At 38.8% G+C, this 16422-nt stretch overlaps 2 protein-coding genes across 3 annotated transcripts in view; both read left to right on the top strand.

Annotated features, from left to right (window-relative positions):
• ZNF385C (zinc finger protein 385C) overlaps window positions 1-16422 on the top strand; it is a 1443898-nt gene that overhangs the window by 1003868 nt on the left and 423608 nt on the right. The gene's annotated exons all lie outside the window — the stretch shown is intronic.
• The window catches only part of CCHR13.PART0H17orf113 (chromosome chr13.part0 C17orf113 homolog), a 63944-nt gene that overhangs the window by 9432 nt on the left and 38090 nt on the right, over window positions 1-16422 (top strand). For both annotated transcript variants that reach the window (XM_044054733.1, XM_044054732.1), the window contains exon 2: window positions 9229-9847. In XM_044054733.1, the coding sequence (XP_043910668.1) occupies window positions 9329-9847 (519 nt within the window). In that variant the 5' untranslated portion in view covers window positions 9229-9328. The remainder of the gene's footprint in view (window positions 1-9228; window positions 9848-16422) is intronic.

Here is a 16422-nt window from a genome sequence, read left to right on the forward strand (position 1 = left end):
CAGTTGTTATATGAAACAAGGTTCAGTCTAGGGAATTGGTGCCTAAGCTACCCTATTAAAAAGCACCTTTACCCTTACCCTCAGCTATGTGCAGGTATACTAATACAGAACGACAACTATGTAGCCATTGTAAATATATAAATACATTGTGCTAACGTCCTTGTAAATTATTTATGTAAGTAACATTCATGTAGGAACACAACTGCAGTAGTTATTGAACTGTATTATTATTAGTATCAGAGCAGAATGCACTGTTTGCGCGAATAACATAATGTAATCTGAATATAAATGTTGGTTTGAAATGTAACTCAGAAAGTAATCTATTTAGAAATATTGTTTTGAGAAGTTGTTGCTACCTCTCACGCTGAGCCATGGCTGAAATAGTCTTTTGACTAATTCAGTTTCCCAGTTAACAAAGATAAGTAAATAAATGCTGAATCCTACACTAAGGCACTGTACGAGCACATCCACTCATGTATGAATCGTGCCATCCCAAATAGAACCAAGACGCTCTCCTCCAAAAAAAAGGAAGACAATCTGATGGTCCCCTGCCATAAACAAACTATACAACAGAAGAAAGAAACTGTTGCAGAAAAAAGGAAAATCCCAGGATGCAAAAAACTCCCTTACCAACCTCAGTAAGAAGCTGAGATCCCTCATAAAATCCTCCAAAGCTAGTTACGAAAATAAAAATTGCCAAAAATTCCAAAGACAACCACAAGGCATTCTATAGTTATGCCAAGAATCTAAATGGCAATGCTCAGATATGCTCTGAGCTACAATAGAATGGCATTAAATATACTGATCCCAAGGATATTGCCAATATCCTGGCAGATCAATTTAGTGCAAACTTCACCCCCCCCTCTCACCCCCTAAAGGGCCCATCTCAATACCAAAAGATTGCCATATTCCAGTAATCATGGCCATACAGGTAGAAACCACACTCTCCAAAGCTGAGAATACAGCATCCATGGGACCAGATGACATCCCGGGCTGTGTACTACATGAGCTACAAAATGAACTGGCACCTCACCTAAGTGTCATGTTAAATCATAGCCTCACCTCAGGCTTCATGCCCACTGAGTGGCACACAGCTACAGTTATCCTACTCCACAAGGGAGATCCACCTTGGATCCCGGGAACTACCGTCCCATCAGTCTGACGAGTCTGATCTGCAAAGGCATGGAACACATTATCATGGAACTTATAAACAAAGACATTGGCAACCTTCAAACACTGGACCCCACCCAGTTTGGGTTCGTGAAGGGCCAATCTTGTCTCCTGAACCTGATTGACTTCTTCGAATCAGTCTCCAGAGCTGTGGACGAGGGTAAGTTGGTCCACACAGCCTATCTGGACCTCGCCAAGGCCTTCGACACCATCCCCCACTCTGGAATCATAGATAAACTTACTAAGCTGGGTATAAATCCCTATGTCACTCAATGGGTTGCGAACTGGCTTACTGACAGAACCCAGACAGTAAAAGCGGCTGACTCCAAATCCAGCTCCAGACATGTGACAAGTGGAGTACCTCAGGGTTCAGTCCTGGGGCCGCTCTTGTTTGGCATCTACTTCTCTGAAGTACAGGCCAACACTAAGGGACTCTGACTAACAAAGTTTGCAGATGACTGCAAACTGGGAGCCATTACTGAATCCCCAAATGATGTGGGTATTCTACAAAAGGGCCTTACAGAAACAGATGCTTAGTGCCAGAGCCATGGGCTCAAGCTTAATGCCAAGAAATGTATAATTATCCCCTTTGGGAAAAACCATGTACCCATGAAATACCACATAGGTGGCAATACACTAAACACCAAAAGTGATGAGAGACTTAGGGACACAGGTGGACAGTGGTCTCACCTTCGATAACCACATTGCCACAACAGTCAGAAAATCCTTCTATGTGGGGCACCTCATCACTAAGGGATTTTCATCCAGAAAAAAGGAGGTCATTGTCCCACTGTACTCATCCCTCATTAGACCCATTATAGAGCACAACACCCCATTTGGTATGTACCTCACAAGACATCTGCAACAGCTGGAAAGGCCACAGACATACCTCACTAAAAGAATCACAGGCCTAGAGCAGATGCCCTATAGTGACCATCTAAAAACACACCAGCTATACTCTGTGACATATCGTCTACTCAGAGGCAATCTCTGATTAACATATAAGGCCATGTCAAACCCTGAGCTGTTGGACATGCCTCACTTAATGAAATCCCAATCCCTCAGAGCCACACTCTCCAGGGATCTAAACCTTGTCATCACAATGAACAAAACATGCTGGAGGGATAGGTTTCTGACCCAGAGACTCCCCATACTTTGGAATAGACTGCTCATATATGTCAAGCAGAATGCCTCCTTAGCGCTCTTCAAAAAGAACTTTGACGATTGGATGGGAGATAGGAAATTCACCCTGGGGATCACATCAGTCACCATGCTAGACAGGGGTCCAGGGAAGTAAATATTGCGGGAAGAAATATCCAGGGAATTGTTATGGCTAGGCTTGTAAAGGCCCTAGGGCCGATAGCCTAATACCAACCTATGAACTTATGAACCTATAAATAAACAGTGTAAGAGTATCCAATTAGTTGTGTTAAAATTGTGTTTTGTATTCAACATGGAAAGATCGATTAGCACTTGGCAAACAATATTTTTGAAATTGGTATGATTGATGGACTGCTCACCTTCTGGCTACTGTCCAAAATATATTTTCAGTTCCAAAAACAATAATAGATATATATGTTGTCATATTCATATTTGGCACAGAGTAATATGAGGTGGAGAGGGGATATGGTCTCACAGTTTGTACCATATGATGGTCAGGGACTGTGATCTCATGAGCCACAATGCTGACCACAAGGTAATATGTGAGAGAGGTTGGCCTTAATGTCATATGTCAGATGCACATTACTGCCTTAGATTAAGAGCAACACCTGCCACACCCAAAACAGCTTTACACTGAACAACTCCTCAGTACAGTTGTAATCACTGGCATATGAAAATCATATCACCCATCTTACTGTCAAATCCATGCCTTCCAGTGTGATTTTGTCAACAGTAACTGAGATTTATAACTAAAATACAGTAATTTAGCAGCTGTGGCTAAAACAGTCATTATTCAAAAGGTAGATGCCAGTAGCGAATGCTTCACCAATGTCCTTATGACCTAGTGCATAAACAGCCAAACACAAGCTCTTATAGGTTAATAATTTTACTTAATAGTAATCAAGCAGTAGAGTTAAAACGTGTGTATATACAATACAGATAATGATATGCTTGCACAGAAACTAATAAAACAAAATATTTTAATTAGGTGGCAATAGAAAAGCACTAACTTTGACTTAATGATCCTGCTGCCACCACTAACTAGAGCATACTACATTTTAAGTACCACTGATTTTCTATAACCATTCAGTTATATACACATGGGCCAGGTAAAATACAAATGCTCGCACTTGGTGATTCTGGAAAAAGCAGGCTGCATTCTTTTTCCAGTGCTGTCCATGTATATACCTTTTGCTCTTTGGATGAAAAACATGATGGACTATAAACAAGCCTGGAAGCAGTAAAGTACAATAGTCATACCTCAGCTTTCCTGTACGCTAAATTTTCAAATCTAATTGTCAATCCCAGCAGAGAGGAAATTACAAGAAGTTCTGACTCAACTTTCCTGCAGGGTAAATATTTTTAAATCTTTTTTCAAAATACAGCTGCTTAGATCTAAACAAAGTAAAAATGCCAAATAATGTAATTCAGCTTTTGACAAGTAGCAATATGTGTTTATCCATCCGCAACCTCTTTTTCCCATTTTTTGTACATGGGGTCGGGGTGTCAATTCAACAGTGACAATCTTCTAGAGCCAATGTTTATACCTCCAGATAGCTAGCCCTGACAGCAGTTATTCTACAGATAAAACTTATGGCCAATTTTGGGTATCCACTCCCCCTACTGCATGTCTTTGAAATGTCGGAGGAAACCAGAGCTCTCAGAGGAAAACCTCAGAAACACAGGGAGGACATGCAGACTGCATGCAGAAGGCACCCCAGCTGAGAGTTGAACCAGAGAACCTCTTGCTGTGAGGTGACAACACTATTCACTGCACCACTGTACTGCCCCAATATGTGTATATGTTTAAAAATATTTATATTCCAGTATTACATAGCTGATTCATTCTTGAAGAGAACAATTTTGAGTTTTACATAGCTTTTTCTCATGTTATATCTTTGTTGCATTTTTACTGAAAAAGAACAGTTACAGACTTCATACAACTTTAAAAGTGGTAAAAATTCAGATGTGGTCACTAGAAGTTGACAGGTGGAGTCCTTCATACAGAGACTCCGAATTCTGCCACATCTGCTCTTTTCTCATCTAATGATATTTTTGGAATTCAGTTTTGGGACTATATATATAGATATAGATGTAGATGTAAATGTAGATATAGGTAGAGATAGTTTTGTATGGAGGGGGTCTACTTCTAAATTTCAGAGTTTTAAAACTTCAAATTTCTTATGGTCGAGACCATAACACGGAAGTTTTGAAACTTTGAAATGTAAATAAAAACATAACAAAAAAAACAAAAAAAAATATTTTTTGCACCCCCCCCCCACACCCCCTGATACTTAAATATACCAACTCTGAGATCACACTACAGTGAGGAAATGGTAAATATACCATTCCACTCTGTACAACAATCTCCATTTACACAGTTCAAAGTTTCAAAACTTCGATCTCATGGCCTCAACCATAAGAAATTGGAAGTTTTGAAACTTCGAAATTTAGAAGTAGACCTGTGTGGTGTGTTTGTGTGTGTGTGTGTGTGTGTGTGTGTGTGTGTGTGTGTGTGTGTGTGTGTGTGTGTGTGTGTGTGTGTGTGTGTGTGTGTGTGTATGTCTAAATATATGTATAAAAAGATGTAGATACAGCTACATATCGATAGACAGAGATAGCTAGATACAGATATATAAATGTTTTTGCTCCAGTTCTCCTTTTGATCATGAACTCTTCCTCCTAGATGCCCTATCAGACTGTTAGTTCCCCTGTGAGATGAGAGTTTTATGCCCATTCATTCCCATGGGAGCAAGGTGCAGACTGAGTACTGCTGTCATCCACATGGGTGGATTGAGATTTTTGCTTTAATCAATGACATTTCTCCAGGAATGTATGCCTAGGGGGAGTTCCTAGAGTGCATGCAGTCAGTGCAGCATGGGTCTGTCACTCTCTTTGTTGAGGGATGCAAGCCCACAGACATCTCCATGCCAAGGAATAAATGCCATCTGTAGATTCTCGCATGCTGTGTGCCTACTCACACCCTATCCCTCTTCCCCAGGAGAGGTGACTGGACTCGGGCTCTTAATTTTTTCTCACCACCAGTCACCTCCTCCAGCATCAGTAACAGTCATTTGCATAACTGTTGTAGCCCTGTATGCCATACAGCTGACCATCTTTAGAATATTTATGGATACAAGTGAAATTATACAGACTGTATTAACTGTTCAAGTATGATTAACAGAATGTGTTTATAAAAGTTTGAATTTCACAGTATTTCAAATGTGTTTACCTTGATAGCACCTTTAATGCCAAATTTGTTGTTAAAGGCAGAGAGAGAAAGAAATGGTGCTAGACTAATAGCGCAGTTTAAGATAGTTAAATGTACAGAGGGAGCAAGAGAGATACTAAGTGTGATTATTTAAAACAGCAGTGTTAGCTAGTAATTATTTGTTTAAAGCATCAAAGTAGTAGTTAATTATTTTATTTTATATTCAGCTGATAGCCAGGTAAGGGAACTGGTCCAAGCATCCTTTTTGGCCACATCGTGGGACAAATGGTATGTGCAATATAGAACACATGGTCAGTACAGTAATTCGGGTAGAATGTAGCGGGCAACTTTTCATACATCTATAGCAAGTAGTTTGCTACTGTTTAAAAGAGGGAAGATTTGAAATATTTGTTTCTTTTTTTTTCATTAAAACCTGAGCTCTGTAGTGCTCTGTGCAGGGTATAAACTCTCAAAACTGTTTATACAGTAAAGTTTGTACTTTTTTTTAAATCAGAGGAAGGCATGTAGGAGCAGGGCACAAAAATGGGACCTGATTGGCTGGGGCAGGAGGGAGGGGGCATGAAGTGTGTCTGGCCACCTTGTTGATGTGGCAGTTAAAGGAAGAGTTTTGCAGGTCTTTTTTTTTGTTTTGCTCTGAGCTGAGGAGGTGGGGCACCAGTTTGTGGTACTGGCACAAGGTGCTGGTTGAGCCAGCTATGCTTCTGTATGAAGTGGCAGTGCATTTTACTGAATGTCATTTTTTTGAATGACAAATCAGTGATCAAAGTTCACTTAAAACTCATTTCAGTGATTCGCAATTCATAGAACACTGTATAAGTCTATAAACAATCACTGTTGTTACAGTCTGTATTTGTGTGCCAGCAGTGATTCACTGTTTGCGTTTTTGTTCTTTTCTCTGTGGTTGTGAGAATATGGAGTTAGGATATTTAAATAATGGGAGGGTAGAGTGCAGGGAAGCTTTTCAAGGTACGTTTGCTGTAATGAAGTTTGGTTTGCTACGATACACAATTCTGCTACATGAGCTTTCAATGAATTGTGTTCATGTAAATTTGTTACCATGATTTGTGATTTAGTGAAGTGACATTCAATAAAAAAAGCCATAATCAGAAAATGTATACATGGATTGCAATTATAAGTACATATTATTTACATAAATGGCATGTAGATGTACATATATACATAGACTTAAATGTAGTAAAATATTGTTAGTAAAGTTCTGCTGCACAGTTACACTGTCTAATTACCTTACTGCAGAATTTTACCGCAAGAACTTTATCTTCTAGTGGTATAATGACCTGAATTAAATGACTGTTTAAACATTCCACATCTATGACATAGCTGCAGGGTAGTAATTATTTTGATGCAATGCACATCTGTTTAGTACAATGTATAATAAATGCCTACCAAAAGCAGGTGGGATGTAACTGTAGTATGTTAAAAAGTCAATTCAGTGGAAGGAAAATTTTCTCTGCTTTAAAGGGATAGATTGCTATAACTGATAGCAGATACTAGTTGCATAATATAATAGCTGCCATCTGGTCATTTTTTTTTCTCCTGGTTGGGACAAAATATTAAATTAATTCATGCATGAGGTAATCTAATGAGATCTGTGGATTTGATATAAAAATTGTTTTGAGGTAAAAATAATTTACAAACTAACATACAGCATCTCTTACAACAGAATCAAGAAACATTTCTTAACCAATGAACAGTGTTTCCATTAAAATATTTTTAAAATGCACTTTCTCTTATTTTGGTATGGCATATTACAATGCTGTTTCTAGCTATACATGTTAATGCTAATGAACTTAGGATCATGCTATAAGGGTTTGTCTTGTAAAACTGACAGAAACCTGTACATATGTTTATAAAGTTAGTGAAAAAATCACAGTTTAGTTTAATAAAAGTAGCCAATGATTATTTCAATCCTGAAATGGCTAGCTCCATCAGATGACAATAATAATCTGGTAGAAATGCCACTAATTGGTGTAGGGCTGATTTAAGGAAGTGGAACCATATATGTGATAATTTCATTAAAGTAATTCCTCACAAATAAATATAAGCAAAACATCTGATATTGTAAAAATGGCCCTGGATATAGTGGGGACTGTTTGCCACCCTGCATCCCAAAGTTTAACTATACTGACTTCATAACTCTGAAGTTGCACAATCTTGAAGAAACAGAACACTTGATATACCAAATAAACAGATTCTCATTCTCTCTCTGTTACTTTGCACTTCTTTGGATGAATGTCCATTGGTGTAACTGCTGAGATGATATTGTTTATTAGCTTTTATTCAGGCATTGTGGAATTGACTGCAGGCCTTCTTAATCATTATGAGAAACTTCAAAATAAACATTGCAGCTACTGCACACATAATAAGAAATGTCTAACCAAGAAAATTCAGGGTCACCAGCACATGTCATACATTGACAGACTGAAGTCACTGTCACTGTACTCAGTAGCATACAGGCTACTTAGAGGAGACTTGTGCCAGGTCTACAGTGCAATCTTGGATCCAAACCTAATGGAAATGCTGCACATCTGCAAGTGAAATGGGACAAGATCATCTGCTCCAGGGACCTTAACTTGGCCTGTGACATAAATAGGGCGTACTGGAGAGACAGATATGTCTCTCAAAGGTTGCTACTCCTCTGGAATAGGTTACCAATTCACATCAAACAAAGCCCCTCTATGACCCTGTTTAAGCGTAGCCTGGATGACTGGATGAGAAACTATAAGTTCCTGCCAGGGATTTCACCTATGACCCCCTTAGATATGGGCAGTCATTGCTAAGATCTCGAGTTTAAGCAAGATCCTTTATATTGGGTTTCTCTAGTATTGTATTGGGCACACGGCTAGGCTTATAAAGACCTTAGGATCTATAGCCAGTAACCACCTATGAACCTAAAATATATTTAATGCTAATTATATTATATCCAGATCATTTGTAATTTTAAAAATGTTGCCATTTAACATTATTGTACTTCTTTAAGTAACATCATCAGCCTAATGTACTTGGATATAGTGTACAGAATTTTAAAGTATAATATGCATCCAAACTTTGAGGAACATTGAAAATACTATTCTGTCCTGTGCTTAGAATTCCAAAATCAGTTTAACTGTTAAACAGTCTCTCTGAATTAGTGTGTAGATGAATCAAAAACCTTTTAGTAAGTACTTAACCTTATTTGTAATCTGCAGAATATTATTCTATGTATGCTCAATGGTTTTACAAAATTGTGTTGCATATTAAAAAATCAAGGAAGCATTTTGCATGTGAGTTCCCTTAAGGCTATTAAAGACTGTGTACAGTTATGCAAACAAGTCGTGATGGCATGCAGTTTTCTGTAGCCCTTTTTTGAAAACATACGAATAGTCATAATTTCAGGCATGTGAAACTGGCATCTGATATACTGGCTTATAGACAGTAATAACTTGCAATGACTGTATTCAAAAGATATTTGCAAGATATTGACTTGTGGTGAATAAAATGACTCTCTTATATAGCAGTGGATGTATATTTGAAGGTTTTCTTCAAATATATTCATGTTTTGCTTGGACTCCTGCTTTTAAAAACTAGTAAAAGAAAAGTAAACTTTTAGCAAACAAGCAAATATGTTCACACCCCTAATCCCTTTCCACTTATTTTTCCATTCCCAGTCCAACTCTGAAGTCGTAAATGACAGTCCTACTAAAATAAAGGTACTACACCAACAAGGAAACATTCTGATTTCACCTATAGTATATCATTTTCAACAATATGGTGCCTCCTGGGAAAAGACCAGCTGGTGAAGCCTCAAATTCAAACAAAAAATGCAAACGTTACTTCAATGAACACTGGAAAAGTGAATTTACATGGTTGGAGTTTGATTATGACAAAAAGCTAATGTTTTGCAGGGAATGTCGTCAAGCACTAGTTAGGAACAAGCATGGGAAAGCGGACAGTGCTTTTTCTCTTGGCACTGATAACTTCCAACGCCATGCACTTCTACGCCATGTGGCATCAGGAGCTCACAAACAGGCTTTGATGGTCAATAAAGGACAACCTTCTGAAGAGCAACCATCTGAAAACATTCCACAGGCAAAATGTGTCATTAAAGCAGAGAGTAAACCTTTCAAAATTGCTGTAATGTCGACCATATATTGGATGGTTAAAGAGGACATCCCACAAGAGAAATGTGCATCACTTTTGGAGCTTCAGAAGTTCAACCACTGCCAAACACTCCTGGCTGATGACCCTTGTGAACATTGTTGTTTGAGTGACTTGAAGGAAATGCAGGTGTGTTGTTAGTTTAGTAAATCAGTATGTATGCATACGTTTATTTTGTATTTATACCAAAATGAGCCCTTCTGATATTAATAGCATTATGGGTTATGCCCTTATTTCACCCTGACAAGTACCTTGTGATTAGTCTGAAAAGCACCTTTTCCGCCCGCACTCCTAACATCCATGTACACACTGAGATGAGCTGCATGTAACATAGGCATAGTGCCCTCTGCTCTAGTGCCTTTCTGCTTTTTGTCTCTGCCATTAATGCTGAGCTGTTTACAACCAACTCCACAAACTGACCACAAACTGTATGATCAATTTATCAGTTCATCTCAGCTTTCCGTGGTCATCATCTATTACTTGCCTTCCCTGAGACTCAAGGTCAAATAGATCATGCAGGAATCTGATGACATTTGAAACTCTATTCTTTGTCCTCTGCATGTCTGTCTGTCTTGTTTCTATCGTCATCAAAAATCAGTTAAATGTAGATATTGTTAAACTTGTTCATGCACATATCTCACGCATTTTTTTGAGTTTGCAATGGCATGCTTCACAGCATGCTCATATTACTCCTGAGAAGTAACTCACGGGGGGGGGTGATTTGTGAACAAATTATGTATCTTTGAGCAGTATTGAATTTCAGTTTTGCAGGGCTTGTTGCAAATGCTCTTGATTTGCAACCATTTGGTTTCCTTACTGCTCTTTTCAGTAATTCAAGTGCTGCTGTTTCCATTATGAACAAAATTACTATAATGTTTAATGGTCACAATTTCTGATGTAACCCTAAAACTACAGCTCAGTATTGCAGTTAATAAATCAAACAGGGGAATCAGTCTTTAATTAAAATGAATCATAAGAAATTTCATTTTGTAACTCTCTTGATAATTCTGGTGAATCTTGGTGCCTTGAACATCTGCTGTACTCTGCTCTATTTACAGCGTAGACCAAAGGATACCACATAAATAAGGCACTGACCGAGACATGTGCCTAGAATTAAATATGTATCCAGTGAGGAAAGAAGGAGATAAAATAGTTTTATTTTTTAATTCATTTTTCCGTCATCTGTACATGTGCCACGCAAATAGAGCAAAACAGTGTTTCATTTTTTTCTATCTGATACAAACTCCTATGTGGGGATCACTTGTTTTGCATTTAGGGCTATGAAAAATTCTGTTTTATTAAATCTTCTCCATCTCAGAAACACTGGTAATGTTTGCAATACTCATGCGAAACCTATTGGTTTGCAGTGTAACATAAACAGGACTTATTGAAGTGATTGGTCCATTACCCAAAGGATTTCTGACCTGTGGAATAAACTTGTATTGCCTGCTAACTGGTGTAACACCTAGGCCTCATTGAAGTTAAGTCTTTAACTGGATGGGATCACATAAATTTACTATAAAAAATAGTAGTATGGCTTTTATCAAGAAAGGAGGTAAACTTTTCATGAATACTTCCTATGATGCATGGCTAGTATGCATACAGTTGTTTAGACCTCCGGCCTAGTTCTGACCTGTGACCCGATGAAAAAAGCTAGGCGTGCATGCTTCTCAGTCAGCAAGGATGAATTTCCTACAGGCCTTGTTCATGATCTTTAATGCATATATTGGCACTGCACAGCAGTTGTAAGAATTTTTCAGTTTCCTAGAAACTTTAGGGAAGAAGCAGGGTAGAGAAGTTATAGCCAGGAGTTGTTACAATTTTAGTGTGGCTCAGAGTAGGATACTCTGCACTAAATGTGTTATCCTACTCCACTACTCTTAGGTTATTGCAGAAAAAAAATAGTTAGTTAGTTATTTGTGCTTGTTTACAAGACTAGAACACTGATCCACATGGAACTTGTGTCATGCTCAGCAAAGGAACGCTGTCTGGATAGAATTGTGCTCAAAGTCACAAAGTAAGCAAATGGAAGCTGAGGGGAATCAAACTATGGAACACTGAAAGCAGTTCATTAGCCACTTCTAGCACTAATTCTTCTTCTTCTTTCGGCTTTTCCCGATTAGGGATCGCCATAGTGGATCATCTGTCCACTCATGATTGGCAATGGAGTTTTACGGTGTCGAGTTGCCAGCCCGGCGCCCAACCTTCCACAGAAGGCACACACATGCACACACTCACACCTAGGGCCAATTTAAAGTGTCCAATCCACCTACTGCATGTCTTTGGGATGTGGGAGGAAACTGGAGCAGCCGGAGGAAACACACGCGACCACAGGGAAGACATGCAGACTCTGCAGAGAAGGCACCCTGTCTGAGAATCGAACCAGAGAACCTCTTGCTGTGAGGCGGCAACTCTAACTGCTGCACCACCATGGCCGCCCCACTTTTAGCACTAATCTTTTACCTAATGGACAGAGAGTATAGAAATAGCAGTGCTTCCTCTTCCTTCATCTAGAGTTTCTCAATCAGGTGATGTGTGAGGATTCCAGATCTATCATTATGGTTTACATTTTTTCGTTGCTGTTACCCTTCAGAGTTACTTCCCACTAAATGAGTTCAGCTGTAACAGCGGCCTTTAACGGCATAATATATTCCTCTTTATTACTTACAGCTCAGAAAAGAAAACACATGACCCATCTTTTTCTACTCATTTCTTTTATCTGTACTCCCCTTTCTTCCAAAATCTATCTAGATCATCTTGAATCACTGTTTGGAAACTATACCACACAACATTTCAATCCAACTTAGCACCCTCAGATCCTGTATGATATTGTTTCTGTTTGTATTTGAAGAAAACAAAGTTTCTGTGTCACTGATCATCAGAGTCTGATTTCACAAATTGCTATGCATTACTTTCAATAATGACAGAGAATCTTTGCTGCTACATCTTCATATAATACACGTTTACATATCATCATGCTAATATGGTAATAAATATAGAAAAATATTGACAGGAGTCTGCCATGGTGCTTTCATGGATTGTGTTGATTGTTGCTTGGTGGCTTTGTATTATATATTCACTAGTCTTAGAGGAATTCAGTGCAGATATTTCACTTATATACCTACTGTTATAGATACTGTAACTCTCTAGAAACCACTCAGAAGTTGCGATCCTGCAGTTTAATGACTGAGTCTGACATGATTCATCAGGATGTGTGTGGATGAAACTACAAGACAAGCACAGTTGATTGATATAAAACATAGTAAAAAACTGTCTTGCTAACCTGCACCTCTTCACATAGAAAACTTCACCCCCATACCCTCCCCTTCCTTATATATAAAAACTAAATCCATAGTTACAGAACTGTGGAGAAAAGTGAAAAATGCAAGAAACTGTGAATCATTGCAGACACTGCAATGGAAACCACACCAGCAGTGGTTTTCTATGAAATCCACAATCAGTGAGGTCCAAATCAGTTGTAATCCACTGAGTTCCATCCTTGTCCACTATATACTTGACCATTAGTATCAAGAGAGTTTTTTCCTTCTGGCACTTAGTCACCATTCGTGGTCATTAGGCAGGCATAGTTGCTTGTCAGCTGTATTTGTGATTGACATACTGAAGCAGTTTGTATCAACCATGTCTGATGGTGAAGTCAATCTAGAGACTAGAGATTAGTCACTAAGGAAAGGAGATGTAAAGCCAACAATAATTTATACTACGGCATCCTGCAGCATCGGCAGACAACAACTCAGGTAGCTGGATGTGATGTTCTGGCGTATACAATCATCATAGCCTTGCATCTCACAGCAATCACCTCTAGTCTGGTAGAGGGCAGATATACTGTACGTGTGTTTGTGTGTGTGTGTGTGTGTGTGTGTGTGTGTGTGTGTGTGTGTGTGTGTGTGTGTGATTTCTAGTATAGTGTGTGTGTGTGTGTGTGTGTGTGTGTGTGTGTGTGTGTGTGTGTGTGTGTGTGTGTGTGTGCTTTCTATTATAGTTGGTGAAATATCCTTCTCTATACCATAAACCGTCTCCTGGGTTTAACCAGAAATAGCAAGGCCTCCCTGTTATGTATCTCCTCCACAAGATATATGCTAGGGGGCTCTACATTTATTTTCTCCACAAAAGATTGAGGAACTCTTGAATTTTTAATAATGCACTAATGCATTAATAATAGCTTGTGAGTCATAGTGGTGAGTGATAAAGGAAGATGCCAGTTAAGACATGTAAATTACTGTCTGAGCATGATTTTTGTTTCTTGTAAGCTTATTCATCTTTCAATACATCTATCTGTGTACCATTCCTCCTTAAGTTGTAGTTTTAGAGCATAGTACTCCGTGTTATAACCTTCACCTGTATGCCCAAATGGCAACGTCCGATAGCCACATAGTTACAGTAGCAGCAGGTACTTTCACAGATAGACCAACACACACAGTACAAAACCAAAATAGATATTCTTCTACTATGGTAAGAGGAAAAAAAGGTTTCGGCACTAGTCAGACAGCTTTATCAGCAACAGTAACATTAGATGAACAGTAATTCCTTGATATAGAGTTAACAACAATGTGTTCGTGATTTATCTGTTAGCATTAACTCAGCTGATCACAGCACTGCTGCATAGAAATCAATGAATAAAACACTTCAATAATTAAACAATGGAACATAAGTTATATATTTGTTTATTGTAAACACAAAAGCATGCCCATCTCCATGGAGCAGGGGATACAGCCCTGACTGTGAGACAGATGGCCTACGTTTAGCTAGCATCTGGGGTACTAGCGAATCCTAAGGGTGGAAGTGAGTAGCGTTCCCTGGCTCAGCCGTACTGGAGAGATGAGAGAGTGATGACTAAACATTCTACAGTGCAGACTGGTAGGTAGTAAGGAGGCACCAGGTTGGCTGCCAAGTATTCAGAATTAGATGGGCCAGAGTGGCTTCCATATGTAGTGACACGTGGATCATTACATGCTCTGCCCTGGTTAATATTCTCTTCCCTTAACATATGATATTCTGCTTCCAGTTGATGCCCTTCAGAAGGTGTTGACCTCATCAGGAGGTACTGCTAAGGCCAATCTTTTTTCTAGAGACTGAGAACCCACATGTTGGAAGGGACATGGCACGTTCTAACCCTTCACAAGAAAGGAGCAAGTGGGTCAGTAGAGATGTTAGAAAAGACAGTAGTGGCAGTAGAGAGTGGAAAAACACACTTGAAAGCATGCTGTTAAGTTTACTGGAAAATTCATGAAGAAAATAATGAGGACTTAAAGGTAGATGATGCACATAAATTTCAGGCTGCCATGTGGATTAGCATGCACGCTTTGTAAAAAGCATCTATCATTCATGGCTGCCTAGATGATGGGTGGTCCACCATCTGGCTCACACCTCAGTACTCTGGGTGTTAATGTGAAGGAATGTGGTACCAGATGGAAGGTGTTTGAAGGCCAGGAGGCTCAAGGAGCAGAAATAACCAGCAACACTGACTTATGATTTCCTAAAAAGGAAAGTTTTTCATGTGATGAAATTTAAGTATTATACAGATGATTGTGTACTTTCCAGTCATTACAATGATTTAATTTCAAGTTTTTTGTGAATCTATGAATTTGCAAAATTATAACAGATTCTAGGTACATAATTCTCAATAAACCAAGCTGGCAGTAGTAAATATAAGAAAAATGCAGGTTTTAGTGAATTAGTTTTGTGGTTTAAAATGCCAAATTCCAAGAAAACTCCATCTTTTTCAATATTCACATAGCCAAAATTCAGGATTTACTGGTATTTTCCTAAAAAAAGTGGAAATTCAGTGTCCCTGGAAATAAGTTAAGAAAACAAAGTTGTCTTCCAAATATACATAGCACAAGTAAGAGTGCATTTGTCAAACTGTGTACATATCTGCTGACCTTGCCGAAGTGGGAAGACTAGGTAGTTGGTAAGTAAAATATGTGGGATATAAAGCTATAAACTTGTGAAATGGAAGGAGTAGATGGGATAAAAGCTTTGACTTATTTTGATATATATATATATATATATATATATATATACAATGAAAAAGAGAATAACAAGGGTTATGATGTAGATACACCACTTTGTTTGGGAAGAGGAGGAGCTGGGGGAGTTGAGAAGGAAGGATGGTGAGAGAAGGGGACATATGTGACAGTGACACCTGATGGGTGGAGGAATTAATTCTGGCTTAAAGAGAAAGAGAGAATATATTTTGGAAACTGCACAGTACAGTTCACTTGAGAAATTCAAGGATGCCTGATTGATAGAGTGGCATATGGCAATGCTGCAACACTTGGAGCAATCCACTAAACCAAAGTCAAAGTAAACATTATTGTCATTCAAACCATACAGCAACAGTGCACAGCTGAATGAAATTGTGTTTCCCTAACCTCGTGTGCAAACCTAAACACATAAAGCAGTACACATGCATAACAACAACACAACAGTAACAAGCCATTCGAAGGCACCACATCTACATTAAGCATACTCTAACCATCACAGCGACAACAACAATCCTCGCCATCCACACCATCGCTAGCTCCATTTCAGCAACACTAATGTCCCAAGTCCTAGACAAGTCCCCGAATGAACAGAACCCAAATCTAACTACCACCATTCAAAGGCCCAAATGATCACAATGACCAATACAATCAAGCAACCAAGCAACCACAGCGATTCTCACCATCACCAAAGTCCAAACC

The sequence above is a fragment of the Protopterus annectens genome, chromosome 13.part0 (genome assembly GCF_019279795.1).
Source record: "Protopterus annectens isolate FY-2018-M chromosome 13.part0, PAN1.0, whole genome shotgun sequence".
Classification (NCBI taxonomy): domain Eukaryota; kingdom Metazoa; phylum Chordata; order Ceratodontiformes; family Protopteridae; genus Protopterus; species Protopterus annectens.